The sequence below is a fragment of the Cervus canadensis genome, chromosome 6 (assembly GCF_019320065.1).
Source record: "Cervus canadensis isolate Bull #8, Minnesota chromosome 6, ASM1932006v1, whole genome shotgun sequence".
In the NCBI taxonomy this organism is placed as follows: domain Eukaryota; kingdom Metazoa; phylum Chordata; class Mammalia; order Artiodactyla; family Cervidae; genus Cervus; species Cervus canadensis.
Genome location: NC_057391.1, coordinates 29,760,784 through 29,782,792, shown reverse-complemented (window position 1 = coordinate 29,782,792; position 22,009 = coordinate 29,760,784). Strand labels below are relative to the sequence as shown.

General features: G+C 40.1%; 1 protein-coding gene across 8 annotated transcripts in view; it reads left to right on the top strand.

The window, feature by feature from the left end:
• Nucleotides 1-22,009, top strand: part of MEIS2 (Meis homeobox 2) — a 220,396-nt gene that overhangs the window by 194,003 nt on the left and 4,384 nt on the right. For all 8 annotated transcript variants that reach the window (XM_043471417.1, XM_043471414.1, XM_043471415.1 and 5 more), the window contains one exon: nt 20,747-20,805. In XM_043471417.1, coding sequence (XP_043327352.1) covers nt 20,747-20,805 — 59 coding nt within the window. The remainder of the gene's footprint in view (nt 1-20,746; nt 20,806-22,009) is intronic.

The following is a 22,009-nucleotide window of genomic DNA, read 5'->3' as shown; positions in this document are numbered from 1 at the left end:
AAATTTGTTCTGCATCAGTCAGTTCAGTCATTCAGTCACGTCCAATTCTTTGCGACCCCATGGACTTCAGCACGCCAGGCCTCCCTGTCCATCACGAACTGCCTGAGTTTGCTCAAACTCATGTCCATTGAGTCAGTGATGCCATCCAACCATCTCATCCTCTGTTGTCCCCTTTTCCTCCTGCCTTCAATCTTTCCCAACATCAGAGTCTTTTCCAATGAGTCAGTTCTTCACATCAGGTGGCCAAAGTATTGGGGCTTCAGTTCAGCATCAGTCCTTCCAATGAACACCCAGGACTGATCTCCTTTAGGATGGATTGGTTGGATCTCCTTGTAGTCCAAGGGACTCTCAAGAGTCTTCTCCAACACCACAGTTCAAAAGCATCAATTCTTTGGGGCTCAGCTTTCTTTATAACTCTCACATCCATACATGACTGCTGGAAAAACCATAGCTTTGACTAGACAGAACTTTGTTGGCAAAGTAATGTTTCTGCTTTTTGATACACTGTCTAGGTTGGTCATAGCTTTTCTTCCAAGGAGCAAGCGTCTTTTAATTTCATGACTGCAGTCACCATCTGCAGTGATTTTGGAGCCCAAGAAAATGAAGTCTGTCACTGTTTCCATTTTTTCCCCATCTATTTGCCATGAAGTGATGGGACCGGATGCCACGATCTTAGTTTTTTGAATGTTGAGTTTTAAGCCAGCATTTTCACTCTCCTCTTTCACTTATCAAGAGGCTCTAGTTCCTCTTCACTTTCTGCCATAAGGGTGGTGTCATCTGCATATCTAAAGTTGATATTTCTCCCTGCAAACTTGATTCCAGCTTGTGCTTCATCCAGCCTGGCATTTCACATGATGTACTCTACATATAAGTTAAATAAGCAGGGTGACAATTTACAGCCTTGACGTATTCCTTTCCCAATTTATATTACGCGTAACATCGGACATACTTGCAGTACATCAAAGTTTGAAAGTGCTAGTTGCTCAATCATGTTTGACATTTTGTGACCCCGTGGACTGTAGCCCACCAGGCTCCTCTGTCCACAGCATTCTCCAGGCAAGAATACTGAAGTGGGTTGCCATTCCCTTCTCCAGGGGATCTTCCGGACCCAGGGATTGAACCCGGGTCTCCTGCATTGCAGGCAGATTCTTTACTGTCTGAGCCACCAGGGAAGCCTTAAATCAAAGTTTACTCAGGTTTATATTTGCCTGTACCAGGATTCTGTTTTTAATCTTCTGGCTCAAGAGTTTTCTCACCATTGTCTGCGTTCTCCATATATTCCCCTTTGTCTTTTGTCCAGTCCATAAGCACACATGCACTCACCTAGAAAGATCGTGCTTCAGTGTTCAAGGTGTCTAGTGCTGCTAGAAGCCCAAATAATAGACTATAGTTTTACATTGAGAAGTAGAATTGGGCCCAAATCTTTCAGCTTCCACCACACCACTAAACAATTTGACACTGAAGGTAAGAGCGGCAGAACGAAAGGAAGTAGCCGAAAAATACGGTTCGTTCTTAGCTCTCCCTGGCTAAGAGGAGCTGTAAGAACCAGCAAGTGCCTGCAATATGATATTTGGTTCATTAGATTCCTGGGGGTGGAGCGAAATAAGATGGTGGATCCCCACTTAGCCCCAGCTGCTTCCCTCTGACAACCTCACCCACAGCCTGTCCTCGGGTGGGTTATGGATAATGGTCTAATTTCCTTTCAGCACGGTGTATTTTTTTCTTTCTGACCTTTCATAGTAGTACCTGTGCGTTTGGGGTGGTGGGGGGAATATCTTAATTTTTTAAGAACTGTGTAAAAAGAAGAGATTTAAAGTCACAAGTTATGTAAGGTACATTAATGAAAAGCAAATATATATGTGTGTGTGTGTGTGTGTGTGTTTGTAAATTCAGTGTGTGCATATAAGCATATTGCAAGAAACAAATTTTGAGGTTTTTAAAATTGTTATTTTTACTGTGTCTTTATAATCTTTCTCTGTGGGAGTTTAAGGAAATAGTTGCTTTATGAGTTTGTTCTTTGGATCTGGCTGATAGGTGATATAAAAGTTGTATCTCACTGGTGTTGATGGTAAATATCTTCAATCGCAGATGTATGACCGGCCATTATATGATGAGGAATATCTCTTCAAATGAAGGTAGTAACTACCTCCTAAAGGCTGGCATCTTTGCCTGTTTAATGGAGAATCTTAAAATGTAGATTTTTGTACAAATCCAAAATGTATGTCTGGTCAAAATTTGACTTTTAATTTCTTAAAATACAAGCTCTTCAAGCACATCTATAGATTAACTTGGAAATATAACTGGGCTAATACCTATTGAGTACCTACTCTGAATGGTCGACTAAGCTAAGTGCTAAGAACAAAGTAAGTTTAAACTTCATAGCAGTGGTAACACCTCATATCAAAGAGATCCCCAAATTAAATATTATGATAGTTTTGCCATAATGTTTAAATACACCCTTTATCTTATTTTGTATATCTGTATATAGTAGAACTGTAAAGTAGCGTTTTTGTATGTAAGTTTTTGACTGATTAACCAAAGGCAGGTATGGACAGTGGAAATAAGCAGCATTAAAACTGGCCAGCCCCTCTGCTGCCTGGGGGACCACTATGACATACACAGCCATTTTCTGTTTACATTGACATCATTTTGACAGTTGAGCACCTTTTTTTTTTTTTTTTAGGAACGGAGAGTAGGGGGTCAAGTTTTCTGATTAGGAATTTTCAAGGCCAACTTGTAAAAGGCAAAAATTAAGTTTGAATTCCTTTATATATTTGGATATGAGAGATTAAAAGGAAGGCAGGTATGCAGAGTGTGTCTAATCCCTCACCTAGGTGGCAATCTCAAATGCTTTGATGTCATCTGGTTGCAAGGCCCCCGAGACTTTTCAAGAAACCAAATTCAGCTGAGTTGCTGTGGCCTGTCTCTCCTTTCTGGTGTTCAAAAAGGAAAGAAAAGGTCCCTGCACCTTCTAGTCTCCTTCCTTTATTGTACGGTTTGCTTTGTTTGTTTGATTTTAAAACTGCCATTATGTGAAAGTGTTGCAAGTATAAATAATTGAGAAGATAACTCTGTAGGGAAACCACTTTTGCTGCCTTTGTGCAAAGGCAGCTCATTATGGCTCAGAGCTGCAGCATTCCATAAGAGCAATTATGCAACATCAGTATGTCATGGATATTAACCAAGGGGAGTAGATAAGAGACGGGAAAATAATTTTGTAACTTATTTAATTAAATTTATTTGGTTTTTCAAATAGTTCCTCTAGTGTCGAGTTTACCAAACCTCTCCGTGGTTGCTGTGGTCTTTGCAGGACGGGCGTTCGGCATTTGTTTGTGGGCATCTCTCCTCAATTCTGTATGGACTGACAATGTATTTATGTTGGGGTTTAATTTCCACCCAAGGAGAGGTTACCCATGAAAATGGAACCGTAATTTGGTCATGAGGTAGTTATCCCCCCCAGGGCTTATAGAGTCAGTTAATATATGTTAATACAGCAAAGTGAACAAAAGGTTAAATAAGTGGGTCAGTCTCAGAACGAGTCCTGTACTGCTTACTTCTGCTTAAACGGAAGGAAAAGCCCATAATGCCGCTCGCCTGACTTTCACCCCCATCATTTTAAGAATTGCTTTGCCAATCCTTCACAGCAAATAGTAATTTTAAGTGGACCAAAACAGAACTCAGGGTGTTTGCACTCCATGGTAATGATAGAGTAGCTGTGCTCCCTGGAGTCAATAAGCCCAACAATTGAGTCATTTTTGCCTCCTGTGAGTGAATCACTGCTGTTAGCCTGAATGACAGGATTGCTTATAGAACTGGAGCCCTTCACCGGGCTGACCTCATCCTGAGACAGCGAGGTTCAGAGGGCAGGCAGGTGGTGTTTAACACAGTTATAAGTAAAAGCTGATTTTGTACTTGTACACTCTGTAAACAAGAAAGTAGAATTGGCGGGGGCGGGGGCTGGGAGGGGAGAGGAGGATGGAGCGTTGGATGTGCAGTGAGGTACTTTATTCAAAGCAGCACTCCTCTTTTCCTGTCTCTTTTCCCTTCTCATTTCTGCCTTTCCTTAACGTCCTGCTCCCCCCACCACCTTGTCTCTGACTCTGTCTCTCCTCCCCATCTTCCACCCTCCCTATGCAGAAGTCTCTAACACATGTAGTCGATATGCTAAAGTTAGATGGCCACAGCCCAAGTTTTAGTTCTCATTAATGAAAGATGCAGAGGGTGTTGCCAAAAAAAAAACCCTCCTAGTTTTAAGATTAGTCTTCAGTTTCTGAATCATTTTTGAAGCAGAAATTTTAGGTACATGTAGCAAAATACCCAATGATAGTTGTTGCTTTTTATAATGTTTCATTGAGCAAGAAAATATGAGAAAAGTAGGAAAAGGTGAAAATTAGAGCAAACATCCTAGCCTAGCATCATCTCCTAATGATCAGACTATCTTTGAGATAGAGAAATTCAAAGAACATTCTCAGCCTGCATATTTTTAGGGGTCCAAGAGCAATGGAGTAGTCAGGTTTTATAATAATCTTGGGAGGGGGTGTTGTGAACAGGTAAGATAGAAAACAGGCTTCCCAGAAAGCACAGTGGTAAAGAATCCACCAACCAGTGCAGGAGACTCAAAAGATGTGGGTTTGATCCCTGGGTTGGGAAGATTCCTTGGAGTATGAAATGGCAATCCACTCCAGTATTCTTGCTGGAAAATTCCAAGGACAAAGAGCCTATCCATGGAGCTAGAGTCCATGGAGTCACAAAGAGTTGGACATGAAGCACAAGATATAAAACAAGAGCCCTACAGATGGTTCTCTATCTTTGACTCTGACTTGGGGAAGTAGGAACATGGAAATCCTATTTTCAAATTCATAAATGATTTAAAAACACAATTTTGGTTAAAAAAAATACTCCTTAATTTTTTTCAAATCCTTGGAGCCCTAGTGCCCCTCAAAATCTTAATAACTGAAGCCAAGGTTGATTTGTACTATCATGCCTTCTTAGAGATTTATAATATATGTTTGGGCTTTCCTGGTGGCTCAGGTGGTAAAAGAATCTGCCTACAATGTGGGAGACCCGGAATTGATCCCTGGGTTGGGAAGATCCTTGGAGAAGGGAATGGCAACTCACTCCAGTATTCTTGCCTGGGAAAGCCCATGGACAGAGGAGCCCGGTGGGCTACAGTCCATGGGGTTGCAAGAGTTGGACACGACTGAGCGACTAACACTTTGGCTTTCTTTGTTTCCTTTAGTGCTGGTTCCCTACCACACTTTGACTTACCATCTTTGTTTTGGAGAAACATCGCAGGATTGACACCAGGGTCGTTCAGAGTACAATCGGGTGGGGGGGGGATTTTTTTAAGAAAGCTTTCTATTCTTCTTTCCTTCCTTCTTCTTCACTTTCCACTTACTATTCATCTATCCCAAAACACACGCACACCATAATATTCCATTGACCTCAGTTCCCATTACTCCCAGCTTATTCTTCCCTCTCCAGCACCTGGACTTATCATTCCCCAGTGTTACCCAGCTTAGAAAAGTCTGATGCCCACTTTCTGCCAAGTCAAGTCCTTCTCTTCCTTCACCCCTGTACCCAAGATTTGCCTGGCATCCGTAAAGCCAGATGGAGTCACACCTTTAAACCAATGCCTCTAGTCTGTATCTTTAGTTATTTCTGAGTGCAAAGATCACTACCCAGAGACAGGAAGCCAGAGTTATTTCCCACCTTAGCTCTGCCCCATTCTAGGAAAAATCATTTCATCAGTTCAGTTTAGTTCAGTCGCTCAGTCGTGTCCGACTCTGCGACCCCATGAATCGCAGCACACCAGGCCTCCCTGTCCATCACCAACTCCTGGAGTCCACCTAAACCCATGTCCATTGAGTTGGTGATGCCATCCAACCATCTCATCCTTTGTTGTCCCCTTCTCCTCCTGCCCTCAATCTTTCCCAGCATCAGGGTCTTTTCAAATGAGTCAGCTCTTTGCATCAGGTGGCCAAAGTATTGGATTTTCAGCTTCAGCATCAGTCCTTCCAATGAACAGCCAGGACCGATCTCCTTTAGGATGGACTGGTTGGATCTCCTTGCAGTCCAAGGGACTCTCAAGAGCCTTCTCCAACACCAGAGTTCAAAAGCATCAATTCTTTGGCACTCAGCTTTCTTTAGAGTCCAACTCTCGCATCTATACATGACCACTGGAAAAACCATAGCCTTGACTAGACGGACCTTTGTGGACAAAGTAATGTCTCTGTTTTTTAATATGCTGTCATTTCATCAGGGCTTCAGCTATTCAGCCACTTGCAAAATGAGGACAAGAAAATTCCTCTGGGCTCTCCCATTCTCAATTTGACATTATTTCCAAGACAGAGGAACCCTATTTTCATTGCCATTTGGTTAGCCCTTCACCATACATTTTACTGAAGATGTACTGTATGCTTGACATGCTTTCAGTAACATAGAATTAAGATGTGGCCCTGGCCTCTGAGACTACCTGGTGGGAAGCTAGATACATACATTATGATTATAGTATTGAATAGATGCTGTGATGGGTCTGTGAACTAGGTACTAATGACTGAAGAAGTGCTTCTTACTCAAACCATGGAATCTGGGAAGTTATCTCAAAAAGATATTCTCTGATAAGAATTTTGAAGGGTGTGTTTACCAGACAGCCCTGGTAGAGAGATGCCCCAAAGACAGAAGAAATAGTATGTTCCTAGTTAGTTGGCATATTAACTTTATACTTACTAATTGTCTTTTTGTTTATATGTACATACCTGTATAGCAGTTAAACCAATTTCTAAATTAAATTATTTTTGTGTTATTTTATCTTTACTATGAAAATGGAGATAATTCAAATGCTATCATTTCTATTTCTAATAGTTAAGCCATTTTAGGGAATTCTGATAAATGTGAGATGTGAATATGCAAAAAATTCCTTTCAGATTGCAGTACACAGTGATTGCTTCTTTGTCTATTGGTGACTGTAGCTGTGTGTGGAATACGGGAATCAAAGGTTGATGTCTTTATTTCTCTGCAGTTCGAGGGAAAGAAATCCACTAACTAACCCTCTAAAGCTAAAATATTTAAGGACTAAAGCAGATGTGGCATAACTGCTGGTTTGCTAAGTCTCTTGTGATTTATAAAGATATATTTTATGTCTTTTATGATTACGGGATGATGCTAAAAATTTTGTGGGTAATAATACCGTCACATTGGGAAGACTGTATATAACATCTCTGAAGAAGATACAGAATGCTACCCAGCTGCAAATCAAAGTAAAAAGATGTTTAATTTGTTATAAGGAAAGGCAGTCAAGAAATTTTATTTGGAATTTGATCTTTGATGTCTGACCATCATAAATGTGAGGACATTATTAAGTCATGTATTTATGAATAGACTTTTTTTTGCCTCTTGACATAATGGGATATGTTTTCATAATATTTTTTAAAAAATTATTGTTAGGTGTGTAGCTATTAGAAATATAGTTTATTTAAAGTGACTTTGAAATTTTACAAATCTTTGATTTTTTCCCCCCCTTTGGCACCTGAACTAGAGGCCAGTATAAACTGGTTAAATAGCATGGTTTAAACAGAAAGACTGTCCCCTATATACATATTTATAATACTTTGTTTGTTAGATCTTTCTTTTAATATTACTTGACTTTCTGTGTTTTAATCTCTCTCTCTCTCTTTTTTTTTTTTTTTTTTTTCGGATTTTGGGCTGAAGCCACTCTAAAGCTTAACACCTAGGAGATTTCTCACTTATGGTTCCCTTTAAAAGTGCTAAAATCTCAGCCTCTCAAACAAGAGACCAAGCTACAATTTAAAGAAAGCAGTGGTATTGATAAAGGGCCCTAAGAATGTTGCCACCTTCCAAATGTGTCTTCTGCCACATTCTTTCTTTTAAACCAGCAGGAGAGTTGGAAGAAGGATAAGAGGCTGGCCCGTACAAACACTCCTGGCTTGCCATGCTGGTCTCTGAGGTCTCCCCTGCTGCTTTAGAAAAAGGAGCCCTACAGACAAATGAAAGGACCATGGGGACATTCTCATGCAAGCCCCTTCCTGCCAAACACCAAGTGGCTTTAGATTGTTGGTGTTGGGGTGGTTTGGCCTGAGTTGAAGAATAGAGACTTGAGAACCATTTGTTTCCACACCATTTTGGGTGAAGTGCTATATTTTTCACTTTAAAAGCCCATTTAAAAAGAAAAATATGGTTTGAAAGGAGGACACAATTTGGAAGCCATCACACTTAATGGAGTCCCTTTTCAGTGTAGCACTTTGTACTATCAATTCTCTTCTAAATTGTCACCACCTGGAGAAAACCCACCCTTGATTGTCTTACCACTCTTACTTAAAAACACCATCTTCTGTATATTTTTCCTATTTCAGATTTTTAAAACTCTTTTGTAAATTCCACTAAGTATGAAGTGTACACCGTGTGCCAGGGACATATCACCATCAGCCTCCAATCACACAGATTATCTCAGAATTAAAAGAAAAACCAGCAAGCTGGACCTAATAGGAATAAAGGCTTTTACTGACAATTAACTTGACCAGAAATAGTTAGGTAAAGGGCTTCATAAAGTCTGGAGCATATAGGAAGAGGAAGTAATTTTTGGAACTAGGTAGGCAGTTTATTGGGCTTCCCAGGTAGTGCTAGCGGTAAAGAAACCCGCCTGTCAATGCAGGAGACGTAAGAGACGGGAGCTCTATCCCTGGATTGGGAAGATCCCCTGGAGGAGGGTGTGACAACCCAGTCCAGTATTCTTGCCTGGAGAATCCCACGGATAGAGGAGCCTGGAGGGCTATGATTCATAGAGTCACCAAGAGTCAGACTAAAGCGACTTAGTACACCTGCAGCACTTTATTATACTTGTTGCCACAGTCTGAAATAGTCATCTAGTTTTGGAGTTTTGAAGAAACGAGAGGGTTTTGAAGTTAAAGTCGCTTCTTTCCAACCATTCACTCTTTTTTTGTCCTTTATCTTGAGTGGCCTGCCTAGTTTCTCAGCCTGAAAGTCCCATCGTCAACTCAAAGGTAACTTTTAGAAAATTGAGTTTGCACCCCCTTGCCATAACAAGTAGGAATTCCTCTGAAATTTTCCAATTTTTATCAAATGAATACTATAGCATACCAGACATAGATTCTCAAGTTTATCCTCTTATAATATCATTTCTATTTGTATCTCTTCTTTGCCATCTAAGCACAATTCATCAGCAGTTCTCCAAGCCACATGTCCCACTTCTTTTGTATTTCTACCAACTTAGTCTGAGTATACATTTCCCTCTTCTGCTTGGAATGTAACAGCTTTCTACCGTTTAGCTTCTTGCATCTCATCAGTTTATATGTAGCCCTTAGAATAGATTTTCCTCAAGCACCATATTTTATCATTCTACTCTTTAGGAATTTGAGAGGTTCAATTTGTTACTCAAGAACTTCCACCTGGGTGGGGGAAATAGGGAAATATTGGTCAAAGGTTGCAACCTTCAAGCTTCAAGATGAGAAAGTTCTAGAAGTCCAACGCACAGCCTGGTGATGATAACTAACAGTCCTATGTTATGTATTTGAAAGTTGCTAAGAGAATAGATCTTAAATGTTCTTGCCATGAGAAAGAAATGGTAATTATGTGATGTGATGGAGGTGTCAGATAGTCATTTTGTAATATAAATATGTCAAATAAACACTACCTTAAGTTTATACAGTATTACATGCCAAACTTGTTCAGTCACTCAGTTGTGTCCAACTCTTTGCGACCCCATGGACTGCAGCATGCCCAGGTTTCCTGTCTTTCACTATCTCCCGCAGTTTGCTCAGACTCATCCATTGACTCAGTGATGCCATCCAACTATCTCATCCTCCGTCACCACCTTCTCCTCCTGGCTTCAATCTTTCCCAGTATCAGGGTCTTTGCAAATGAGTCAGCTCTTCACATCAGGTGGCCAAAGTATTGGAGCTTCAGGATCAGTCCTTCCAATGAATATTCAGTGTTGATTTCCTTTAGGATTGACTGGTTTGATCACCTTGCTATCCAAGGGATTCTCAAGAGTCTTCTCCAGTGCTGCAATTTGAAAGCATAAATTCTTTGGTGCTCAACCTTCTTTATATGGTCCAACTCCCACATTCATACATGACTACTGGAAAAACCATAGCTTTGACTATGTCAGGGAAGGTTTGACTATGTCAGACCTTTGGTGGCAAAGTGGTGTCTCTGTTTTTTAATGTGCTGTCTAGCTTTTCTTCCAAGGAGCAAGTGTCTTTTAATTTCATGGCTGTAGTCACCATCTGCAGTGATTTTTGGAGCCCAAGTCACTATTTCCACTTTTCCCCCGTCTACTTGCCATGATGATGGAACTGGATGACATGATCTTAGTTTTTAAATGCTGAGTTTTAAGCCAGATTTTTCACTCTCCTCTTTCACACTCATCAAGAGGCTCTTTAGTTCCTCTTCCCTTTCTGCTATTAAAGTGGTATCATCTGGATATCTGACATCGTTGATATTTCTCCAAGCGATCTTGATGTCAGACTTATACAATGTTATATATCAGTTGTATCTCAATAAAGCTGAAAAAATAAAGGTGCCCCCCCTAGCTTGTATGTTAACTGTGGTTGTGTTTTCCAGACCAAAACCAGAAGCCTGTCAGAATTCAGTGCCTGCACTCTCCCTTGCACACATTGGGCCTTAGTCTACTTCATTGTCTTCACACACACCATTTCCCTATTTCCTTCTTTCTCAATAATCTATACTGTTTTACTCTGGTCCAACTTCCCTCCTCCAAGAAGCTGATGATTAACTTGACTTCTGACTTCTCTTTTGACCCCATCACATTTATTTACTGAGTGTGGACCATGTTTATTTAGGATTGTGATGTACTCTCAAACTGTGCTTTTCAATTTGTTTCTGTAGTTGTGAAGAGTAAAATTCTTTAAAGGCATAAGTTGCATTTTCAAAATTTTAAATATATATGTGGACACAGAGAGAGTCATATAATTATATATTTTCATATTATATATAATTTCTTACTATATATGACCTTGTCATATTTTGTCATTAAACTTGTCTTTTGTTAGATATAGTGCATCGAAGTTATCAGTGTGTGATGCATGTACAGGTTACTATGGACCTTAAAAATTATTCATTCTAAATTTTTTGGAACTGAAAAAGGATGAAAATAGGCCATACGGAATCCCTGCTTCTTTATACCTTGCTGCCCTTCCTACCCTCTATCTTCCCTTCCCCCAGAACCCAGTCTCTCCCTGGGACATGTACACAGTCCCAGAGAAAGCTCTACTAGGATAATCCTCTGAATACTGAAGAGGTGCGCCCTGAGTAACTGTTGACTGACCAAAGAGGAACATAGGATAGAGCAAGGAACGAGGTTTTGAAAAAAGTCTGTTCATCCTGGTGAAAGTGAGAAAGGGGAAAAGAGAGCAAACACTAGAACATGGTGTGATGGCAAAAAAGGATGTTTAAACAGCCATTCTTTTCTCCTTTGTTTTCAGCATTCCCGCCACTCACAAAATTTCTGTCTTTGACCTATGTGGTTATATGTCTACATATCCTAGAGTTGATAACCCTTCTTACCCTTCCTTCCAGCAGCCGCACAGGAAACTTAGCCAGGTGTTAATCTCTGCAAAGTTTATTACCTGATATGTGTATGTTTATACACACATACACATACATATATGTGTATACACACATGTACATATATATACTTGCATATGGTTAATGACTTCTCACAGTTTATCTCAAGGCCACATTGTTTCCTGTCCCACTTGGTTGACAGGGCATCTCTGACGTGACAGATGTATCCACTGAGAACAGGATCGTGCGTTTGAAACCAGTTTAATTCTTAGCAAGGCGATGCATATGGCTTATGGAGATTTTGTTGTGGATTTTTTTCCTTATATATTACTCAGGGAAGCCTGTGTCAGTATAAATCAGTGGTAACGAAATCAACATTATGGCATCTTTGATACTGCATTTGCAAAAGCCTTTCTGGATGTTGTTTAATTCAAGGCTTAATGATTGATATTGTAGACAGTGAATAAACATTTTTGATGGATCTGTTTGCTCACAGATTTAAAAAAGTGAATCCCTTTTTCTCTTGGATTTAAAGAGTGTAATGCCATTGAAGAGGAAACAGTTCATATGTGGTCAGCACAGGTTGGTGGCAACAAAAGTAGAAACTCACTTAGGGTAAAATTTGCTGTCAGAAAAAATGGAGCGTTCTTTCTGAACTCAGGAACGTGTGGTTCATGCGAGCTTGCTTGTAGATGGTTGCTACAATAAGGCTCCTTTCATACAGGTGTGTTTATGCCCCAGGCTTGCTGGCCACAGTCCATTCCATTTACAGAAGCTGAATTAAACAATAACTACCGCATTGCAAAAAATGGTGGGGAGGGGGGACGGGCGGTGGGGGAGAAGGTGAGCGTCAAAGGAGATGCCTGAGAGCTTTGTTCGGGCCAAGAAAAACCCTGTTGCAGTTGTCAGAGCTTGTTGATGTTGCTGGGAACGGCACTTTTTTTTTTTCTCCTGGATTTTGTGGTTCTGCCTTAGGAAAGAAAGTAAAATAGAACGGAAGAACAAAGTCCTACTCTATAAATCAGCAGCTGCTCCTTGCCAGATCAAAGGAGTGACATTTTTGCTCCTGGACTACTTGTCCACTTGAGGGCTTGACAGGCAGCTAACAGCTGGCCTGCTAGACTGTATGGGAGAATCCGCCTACATCTTCTTCCGAGCAGATGACAAGCTAATCAGAGAGATATCCATAGCATAGGGCATGAGCACACCTTGATCTCCTCAAACATAGCTGATACATAATTGTTAAACAGCTTGGTACGTTTTTGGCAAGTTAATGCTCAGGTGGCTTCCACTGAGATAGAGAATTAATACTCCAATCAAAGGGGGTCTTGAAAGCTAAAGAAATGCTAGATTTGTAAGGATCTCCTCCTGTTAGCATGAATTAGTAAGTGGCTAGGAACATGATGAGAACCGGCTAAAATGTGTGTAACTGATTGTCAAGTGACTGGTTGATTTTTTTCGAAGCCCAGTCAGGCAATAGGATTCAGATAGAGGAACAGGGACTTCATAATAGGACATTTTGAAGATGATTACTCCAGTTTTTTTTATGCCGATAGAACTGAATAAAGTTATAGATATATCTTCAGTGTCTGCAAAGAATTGTTTTCAGAAGCACTATGAGGAGTATAGGTATACAGATCTGGAATTTTAATGTCAGTAGTAAAACTTTCAAAGTAATTCAGTTTCTAGTTGATTTCCATCTGCAATAAATCATGTACAGAATGAGGTAATACACTACAACTTATGTCTATTGACTTAGTATTTTATCTTTAAGAGGATAGATTCTAGATATGAATAGCTAAGGAAGTTTGCGTATTTTCTCCTCCCTTGCTTTCAAGTAGCTTTGAAAGATCACTTTTATAGTACATGATAAATAGCCACATATGAATAATCTGATGGTGTTCTGAGAGAGTAACAGTGCTTCAAAATCATAACCTGCTGGGATGTTTTGTTATCGAGTGTGATTATACTTACGGAATAGTGATTATTGTTCCTCAGTACTATAAAGAAAATAAAAGATAATTCCCTATCTTCAAGGAATTTCTCAACTACTTTTATTAAAAAGTCTCTACTATTGGCCATGTAAGCCTGAGTTGAATAGGATGCCAAATTCTCCAGGTCATTCTAAAGATTTTTTAAATTATAAAAACAATCAAACTTATTATTAAAAACTCAAACAGTGCAGAACTACATGAAATAAAAATAGAAACCTGCCATTCCCTGCTATCCATTCCTGAGAGAGAACAGTTTCCACAAAAACACTTTATCAGTCCAAATTTTCCTGTCGGAGGTACTGACGGAATGAAAGGTATTAAGTTACTCTAAATTGTTTGTTGCCTAAAACAAGTGATTAAAGGACTGTTTAGATCTGAGATACCTAAAGAGAAAGTATGTGCATATTCACAGCTACGGTTCTTGATTACAACTTGATCTTTGCAAAAAAAAAAAAACAACTTGATCTTTGCAAGTTTCTATTCTTAGTAAGAGTACTGGATCATGTATTTGGTATGTGACCTAGAGCAGGAATTCTCAAATTTAAATGTGCATGTGTCACCTGGAAATATTTTAGAATATTGATTCAGATTCGTTAGTGCCAGGGTGTGTGCATGTGAAGTCTCTTCAGTCGTGTCTGACTCTTTGCAACCCTGTGGATTGTAGACCACCAGGCTCCTCTGCCCGTGGGATTCTCCAGGCAAGAATATTGGGGTGGGCTGCTGTGCCCTCCTGCAGAGGATCTTCCCAACTCAGGGACGGGCAGATGGGTTCTTTACCACTAGCGCTACCTGGGAAGTGCCAGGGTAGGGACCACTTATCTCTGTAGCTCTAACGAGCTTGAGTTGAAGTTGATATGGTTGGTCCATGGAGCACAGAGTTGCAAGGATCCAAAGAATAGTTAAGAGAGTGATTCCAAAATAGCTCACCCCATTACCCTGCCCCCCAGCAGACACCCACTCCAGTGTCTAAAATCCCCACCGTGACATTATACACTTGGATTAGCTGTAATCTCTGGGAAGACCCCACATGGCATGAACACATGCTACCTTACATTATTATCCTCTTATCAATCAGCTTGGGTTTGTTTATAATAACCCACCTGGTGTTAATTATTACCTGTAAGAGAACAGAGCTCTTTAGGAGGGGACATTGTATAGATGCATTTTGAATGTAAGTTAACATTTAACAAGCCTTTACTATGTGCCAGGTACTGTCGCACAAAGATGTAACAAGCAATACCCCCCTTAATCCTCAAAATGATCTGAGCTCAACTATCACCCCAGCTTATAGATAGGAATCAAATGGAATCTTGGAAGTTTACATAGACTTGCCCAAGGTGACACAGCCAGGAAAGTGCAGAAAATACGTTCCTATGCTGTTCATCACTTTGCTCTACAGAGAAGTCGGGAATATGGAACAATATCTGAGAAGGGTTTACCACCCAAAGTAGGGTATTTTAGTAAAGAACCTATGTGAGCCCTCCTATCTTGAAGGAAGAGTTAGATAAAAGAAATGATTCTGGAAAACCACAGTAGAAGGCTGTCAAAAGATAAGCATCACCTACTTTTTGCTCAGGGCTTTTCATGTCAGCATAAACACTCCACTACTCAAGGCATATTCGTCAAGTTACAAAAGGTGTGTGAGTCCAGATTAATATCATGTTCTCATACTGTAAACTTAGAAGTGTTAGTTCATGGTGTTTGGAGAGCTGTAGACTAACCTGTGTGTGTGCTCAGTCACTAAGTGGTGTCTGACTCTTTGCAACCCCATGGACTGTAGCCCACCAGGCTCCTCTGTCCATGGAATTTCCCAGGCAAGAGTACTGGAGTGGGTTGCCATTTCTTTCCCCAGGGGATCTTCTCGACCCAGGGATCAAACCTGCATCTCCAGTAGACCAATCTCACCTCTATCAAATTAAAAATCAAGCTGTAGCTCTGGGAAATTGATCATGAACCATAACTGTATCCCTAAATAACCCATGAATCTCATTCGTTTACCTTACTTTGCTCACAATTGTCTGGGAGAAAAGACCCACTATCTGGCCACCCGTGAAAAATGCCGGTTTGAGACATGACTCAGTCATCTGTGTGTTGGAGTACACATTCAAAGGCATTAAATCTGCTTAATTCACTGATTCTACCTTTTCAGTATATCTCACTGAGAAAACCCTGCTCTTAGCCATAACTGCAGCACAGAAAAAGACACGCTTTCTTCATGAACTAAGAAGAGTTGAAGAGACTTAATAACGGACTTGCCCTGATTGAGACTTCACTGTTGCAAATCCCAACCAGTAGCAAGCTTTGTGAATAAGCACCTTCGCTGATGAGTTCTGTGGCTGGGAAAAGTGAAGAAACAGGTTTTTCATTTTTCAAAAGGTCCCCAATCACCAAGGTATTTGGACAATACCTCTTCCAAATTGATCTGATCTCTCTTCAGCAGTTCTACCTCTGCTGCTTTGACCAGACCAATCCATGCAAAATCTTCACTTCCAGGGATTCTTGATTCCTCCTCAGAGGTTCAGGGCTGGCATCTTTCCAGCTGACTCCATGGAGGCCTATACTTTCTAACATTTAGCATTCTAAAGGAATGTTTCCAAAAGGAATGGGTTACCAGGTGGGGAATGAAGTTAGTGAACCAGAAAGAGGGATTTATCAGCCATTTAAAAAAGAGGGAGAAAAAGAAAGGAAAAGGAATCAACCAACAATCTGGAAAGATACCTAAGTCTACTTCTATCAGTCTGAAATATGCTTGGGAGTGAACACACTTTAAAAAGAAAATCACCATGGTCAGATTTCATTGACAGAAAAGTTTGGCTTTTTTTGTGGGGGATTAAGGTGAGGATGTGGGAGAGGTCTCCAGAAGACCTCTCTCCAAAAAGAGAAGATGAGATTTCAATGATATTTTCCTCTCTTGGGTTTATTCTTTTTATATATAAAAGAATCCACCTGCCAGGGCAGAAGACACAGGTTTGATCGTTTGATCCCTGGATTGGGAAGATCCCCTGAAGAAGGAAATGTCAGCCAACTCCAGCATTCTTGCCTCGGAAATCCCATAGATGGAGGAGCCTGGCGGGCTACAGTCCATGGGGTTTCAAAGAGTCGGACATGGCTTAGCCTAAACAGACTTATACATGCACACATACACATACATACACATATCTATATATATATTCACTCTAAGTTGACTCAAAAAGGCCTCATGATTCTTGGAAAGTCATTGAATTTATTTCTATAATTAAGTTTATTTTTAAGCTAACCGTCTAAGTATATAATTTTTAAGGATCACACATACTAATGCATTTTCTATTTTGATAAAATTTAGTGAGAAAGTAGATAGTCTTAGTAGATCCTCTCCAAAGCTTTTGCATGAGCCTGTATACTAACTTTGTGTTCAACACAGATCAATAGAAGTCGTGTATTTTAGGGTACTCATTCCCTAGGGAGTCGCTAATGGAATTATCTCTAGCCCTTAAAAAGTCACAATGAGGCTAATGAATTTTTTTAAAGTGAAATCTGGATAAGGCACTAGGCTTACTAGCACATTTTATTTATGGCATTTATCATATGTGGCACATTTTACATGCAAGTTATACAAACTTCAGAATGTTTTTAAGAGCTATTTAATATCTAAGAAGACTTTGTGATTTCGGGTTAAATAGTTATACCAATAGAAAAGTATGTGTCCTCAACTTCAAAATCATTCTGGGATGACATTACAATTTAGAGCATTTTTTAATATCAGATACAGATGAAAAACCTAACAGTCTTTGGATTGGAAATAACTTGTGGGGGTTTTCATTAAAGTTGGGTGCAGCTTGCTGCATTTTGGTTAGTTGGATGTCTTCAGCAATTTTTCAAATGTTTTGGGTTTGGCAAAGTCCAAAATGTTTTTGCCAACACCCTCTTTTCCCCTTAGTTTTTAAACCCGTGTGAAATTCAAGGATAACTTAATCCATATGTGTCTGATTCATTTACACTTAACTCATCAAAATGTTATTTTGTAAGACCCATTTAATATCCAAGAAACCTTTTTGAGTCTTTTAAGATGTCTTTTGTCTTTGAACCAGTGAGTTGCATTTTTCCATATGAATGGAGCTTGGACCTTGTAAGATAGAAGATCAGGCAATTTTCAACTTAGACTTCAAATTTTAAGTAGATCAAAACTTGATATTCTGCTTATTGCTTGAGCACTGAATAACTTCATCTTAAAATACAGATCAGAGAAGGTGGAAAAAACTTTCATGTCATGTAATTTTGGGGAAAGACCACATTTGGAAATTTCACATAAAGAAATAAAAAAAAAATACTCCTAGTTTGATTTTTGTAAGTCTATAATTAAATGGCTTCATTTTATGCACATTGGGTGTATTTTCTAAGAGTGGCCTATGGATCATCTGTGCAGTGGGAGTAATTTAATTTTTGAGTGTTGAAGTGTTCTTACAGTCAGCTTATTAATTGTTAATTTTAATAATGACATCTATCGTGTTCATAAGATAGCCTAGGATCAGGGGAGCTGACAGTTGGCAAGAGTTGTATGTTAAAAAGAGTTCCGAAAAATTGGGACCCATATGTTTTACAAATTCTGTGTGATTTGAAAGAATGTGGTAGAATCAGGAATCTGGCAAGATATAGCACTATGGTTCACAAACATTGTTTGAGAACAACAGTTCAGAGAAACCCTAGTGAAAAAAGCAAAATCTCTATGACCTGTTGTAAGAAGATCTAGTGAAAACCTTCAGAGGCCTCTCTGCCTATTTGTTTAGCAGAACTGGGCAAAGAAAGGCCATCGCCATAACTGCTAGTGAACATCCAGTCCATGCCATGGTAACTAGTTGAAAATGTAATACTGGAGTGGCATTTCCAAGTTCAGCACTTCTATAAAGACCTGCGAGCACACGGAATGCTTCTTTAATGTTCTGCATTGTTGTGGATCCCCCATTGAACAACCTTTTGAGCGGACCCCGTTTTTACTAATGTAAACATTCTGACGAGTATCCAAAGAAATGACCTTTGAGTGAACCTCTAACCTTCCCTGTAATTATTTGTTTGAAGACAGTGTGGAGTTCTCCTGCTGAGAACTGAGGACCATGATGCCTTGCAACTCTGTGAGGAAGGGAGTGTTTGGGGGAACTGGTGAGAAAGACATAAAGAAGGGAACAACCTCCAGATGTAAATAATAAAAGAGTAAAAGGGTGAAATGAAAAAGGGAAAAAATAGCAGTTCGTTTTACCTAAAGAGTTGCTCTATAGGAAAAAACAAAACCGGGATTAGTAGCACGTAAGAGGTGAAAACCCTGCCATGTGTGTCCTCCATTAGAAACTTCAAGGAGGAGAGGAAAGGTTTCTCCCACTCTTCTGAGCATCTCAATGGGTCTTAATCTGAGCTGATGAAAGGAGTTTTCTGGTGCAACTCTCAGGTCAGTCATCCTTGGTCCCAGTAAGAGCAGAGAGGGCAAGAGTAGACCACCAAGATTTGAGGGGTACTTCTAAAAGGCTTTGTGATCTATCTGATCAGCTATTCCTCAGCAACACTTAAAAGTGCCTGGAGGGAATAAATATAATTTCCACTCTCTTCTTTTTGTTGTCACCTCACAAAACCTGTCCCTTACTTCCCCAAACCTGAGGGGGTGTGACATTTTTGACAACCTGAGCTACACATTCTTAAGTAATAAAGAAGTGCATTGTTTGCCAAACAAACGCCTTATGCAAAAGACTCCTTTGGTTTTCTCCTGGCTATTTTTCTTCAGTCTAATTGTATTCCCACCGGAGTGCTCACAGGAGGCCTAAACTGGTGTGAGCTGCTGTCCTCCGCAAAAGGGACTTCAACACCATAGGAGCACAGAGCTGCCAACACACACTAGAATTTTCCCGGCTAATTTCAAAGAAGGAGTTTTCAGTTCCTGACTGTGTCCCCATGCGAACTCATTAATCATGAGGTCCCCCTGCACTTAAGATTTGAAACTGGGAATACTGGGAATGAGCAAACTCCAGGAGATAGTGAAGGACAGGGGAGCTTGGTGTGCTACGGTCCATGGGGTTGCAAAGTAAGACACGACTTGGTGGCTGAACAACAATACTGGGAAAGATCATCCATGGTTCTGTTTTGAAGGAACAGCTAGCTATAGGCTAGGCAACCCCCTCCTTCCGTGTGCCCCCCTGAAAATGCACAGCCAGTGAATCTTGTGCATCAGCTCAAGTGTGTGGGGAATGCATGTCATTAAATGCACAGGGACAGGGGTAACTCACAAATGGTAGAAAATTGGTTTGTTTTTATTAAATTTGGAGAAATAAAGGAGATTTCTTATCATCTTACTCTGTTTGTACATGAATATTTGATGGGCATTATTAAACATTAAAGTAACATGAAGTAGGCACTTATTTTTGGATTTCCAACAAAATTAGATCCAGGCTTCTAGACGAAATAACTGCTTCTCCTTTACATTCCTGTGATTCAGCCACCACCTGATTTGAAAATGTTTCTTAGTCTCTAATATCAACCATGTGTACCTGAGGCTCTGTCTTTCTAGTGGGTTGAAAGGTGGCTGGGTTTATGGTTGGCAGTTACCTTTATCCCTGCCCTGGGTGTCCCAGCTTAGACTGGAAAGGCCGCCCCCAGCTGGCACTGACCTCTAAATGACCCCTAACTTTACAGGCTTAAACTGCAGGAGTTGCCGAAGAGCAGAAGTCTTTCTGGCCAGCACTTATTACTGCTGTGTTGGTGATAAAACTTCAGACAGCCTAATTGATGGCTTTGCTGACCTAACAATACCTTGTGAAAGCCGAGTGCAGAGCCTGGTCTCCATTTATGACCAGCTGCAAGGGGAAGCAGGGTCTCCCTATGATGCAGTTTAGGGAAAAGGGGAAAATCTTCCAGCCTGTGAACTTTAACCAGATTGCAACTTGTTCAAGAGGCAGCACAGTTGCAAATTAATACAAGTTTTCGCAGGGAAAACTTTTTTCTCTTCCTGAGTAACTTGTTTTTAGCAAGTCAGCCTCAACTTGGTTATGAGATGACAGGGGAGATGATCCAGTCAGCTATTTTTGAACATGGAGAGGAAAACTTGCCTTCAAATTAAAAAGATAATTTTTGGTAGATGTTTGACTGTACTGTATTCTCCGCAGCGTGCGAAGGTGTTCATGGAGCACACAAATTGCATTTGCTGACTGGCCGTCTCTATTCTATTTCAGGTTTATTAATGCCAGAAGAAGAATAGTACAGCCCATGATTGACCAGTCAAATCGAGCAGGCAAGTTCCAACTCGTGTCTGTGTTCACATCCCTCAGGCACAAATCCTCATCAAGTTATACTTTAGGAGTTTCACCACCTGATAAAGAAATGCTTCCATCAGGCATTCTGGGAGAATTTTGTTTTTTAATGTCCCCAGAATTCCATTCTAGGAAGCAACTTCACTAATTGGTGCTAATTGGAGATTTCCCACCCTGACTCTACTGAAACTGCTTTTTATTTTCTTTCTGAATTGGTAATTGGGCACACGTATTAGTGCCACAAGCAGTTTGTTTAACTGTGAGCTCTGGAATTACTCATTGCTTGTCTGCATCCAATCATTAGCACACTCTCATTTTCTCCTTACCCACAATTCCTTGGTGTGTGTGTTGCTTTCACTCCTGGAACATCCCCTGTTAAACTCATTGTATCCATTCATTTGCTTTGACTATTCATAATATTCTATTAAAGCCTGACATGCTGCATTGCCAGCATTATTTTTTATTAAAATCCTTCCCATCCATCTCACGGAAACACATGTGGGTTTTTCTCACAGTATCTCTCAGTTTTTCTAAAGCTATTATTACACGGTACGGTCAGAATCCTACCCATGAACTCCTAATCATTCTACTTTGAAATAGGCATTTCCTTTTACTGCAGACTTGTGGTGTCCTGCAAGAAGGTCTGTGGGGAAAAAGCTATTTTCCATGTAGATGATGACTGTTGTCACTCACAAGGATGTCAAACAGGATGGAGACTTAAGCTGTGGCCTCAGTTTAAAGAATTTAAGAAAAATCAGATTCCTTTGGTAAAATTTCCCTGACAACACTGAAATATTGCCCCACTAATGGAGGCTGGGGACCTGTTGGAGAATCATATAAAACAATTGAAATATTAAATTTACCATGTTTACATTTTCTTTGGTATGAGTAAAAACGCAAATGTTCCATTGAGTCTGTTTAACCTTGTAAAACTGTGCTCAAATTTTCAAGTGTCTGATGTGAAACTTTATTAAGCCACCAGAGATGGCAGGATCACAAAATCTTAATAGCACGTGGCAATCTTTATACATCAGGTACCCCCTTTTCCTTGTCCCTCTTCTCCCTAATTGACAGAGAAAAGTCCAGAAGCAAAGGCTACTGAGGATGATCCACCTGTTTAACAGGCTGGGGAAGTGTTTCCTCTAGAATGTTTTTTTAAAGCTACTCACACATCTCACCTCAACC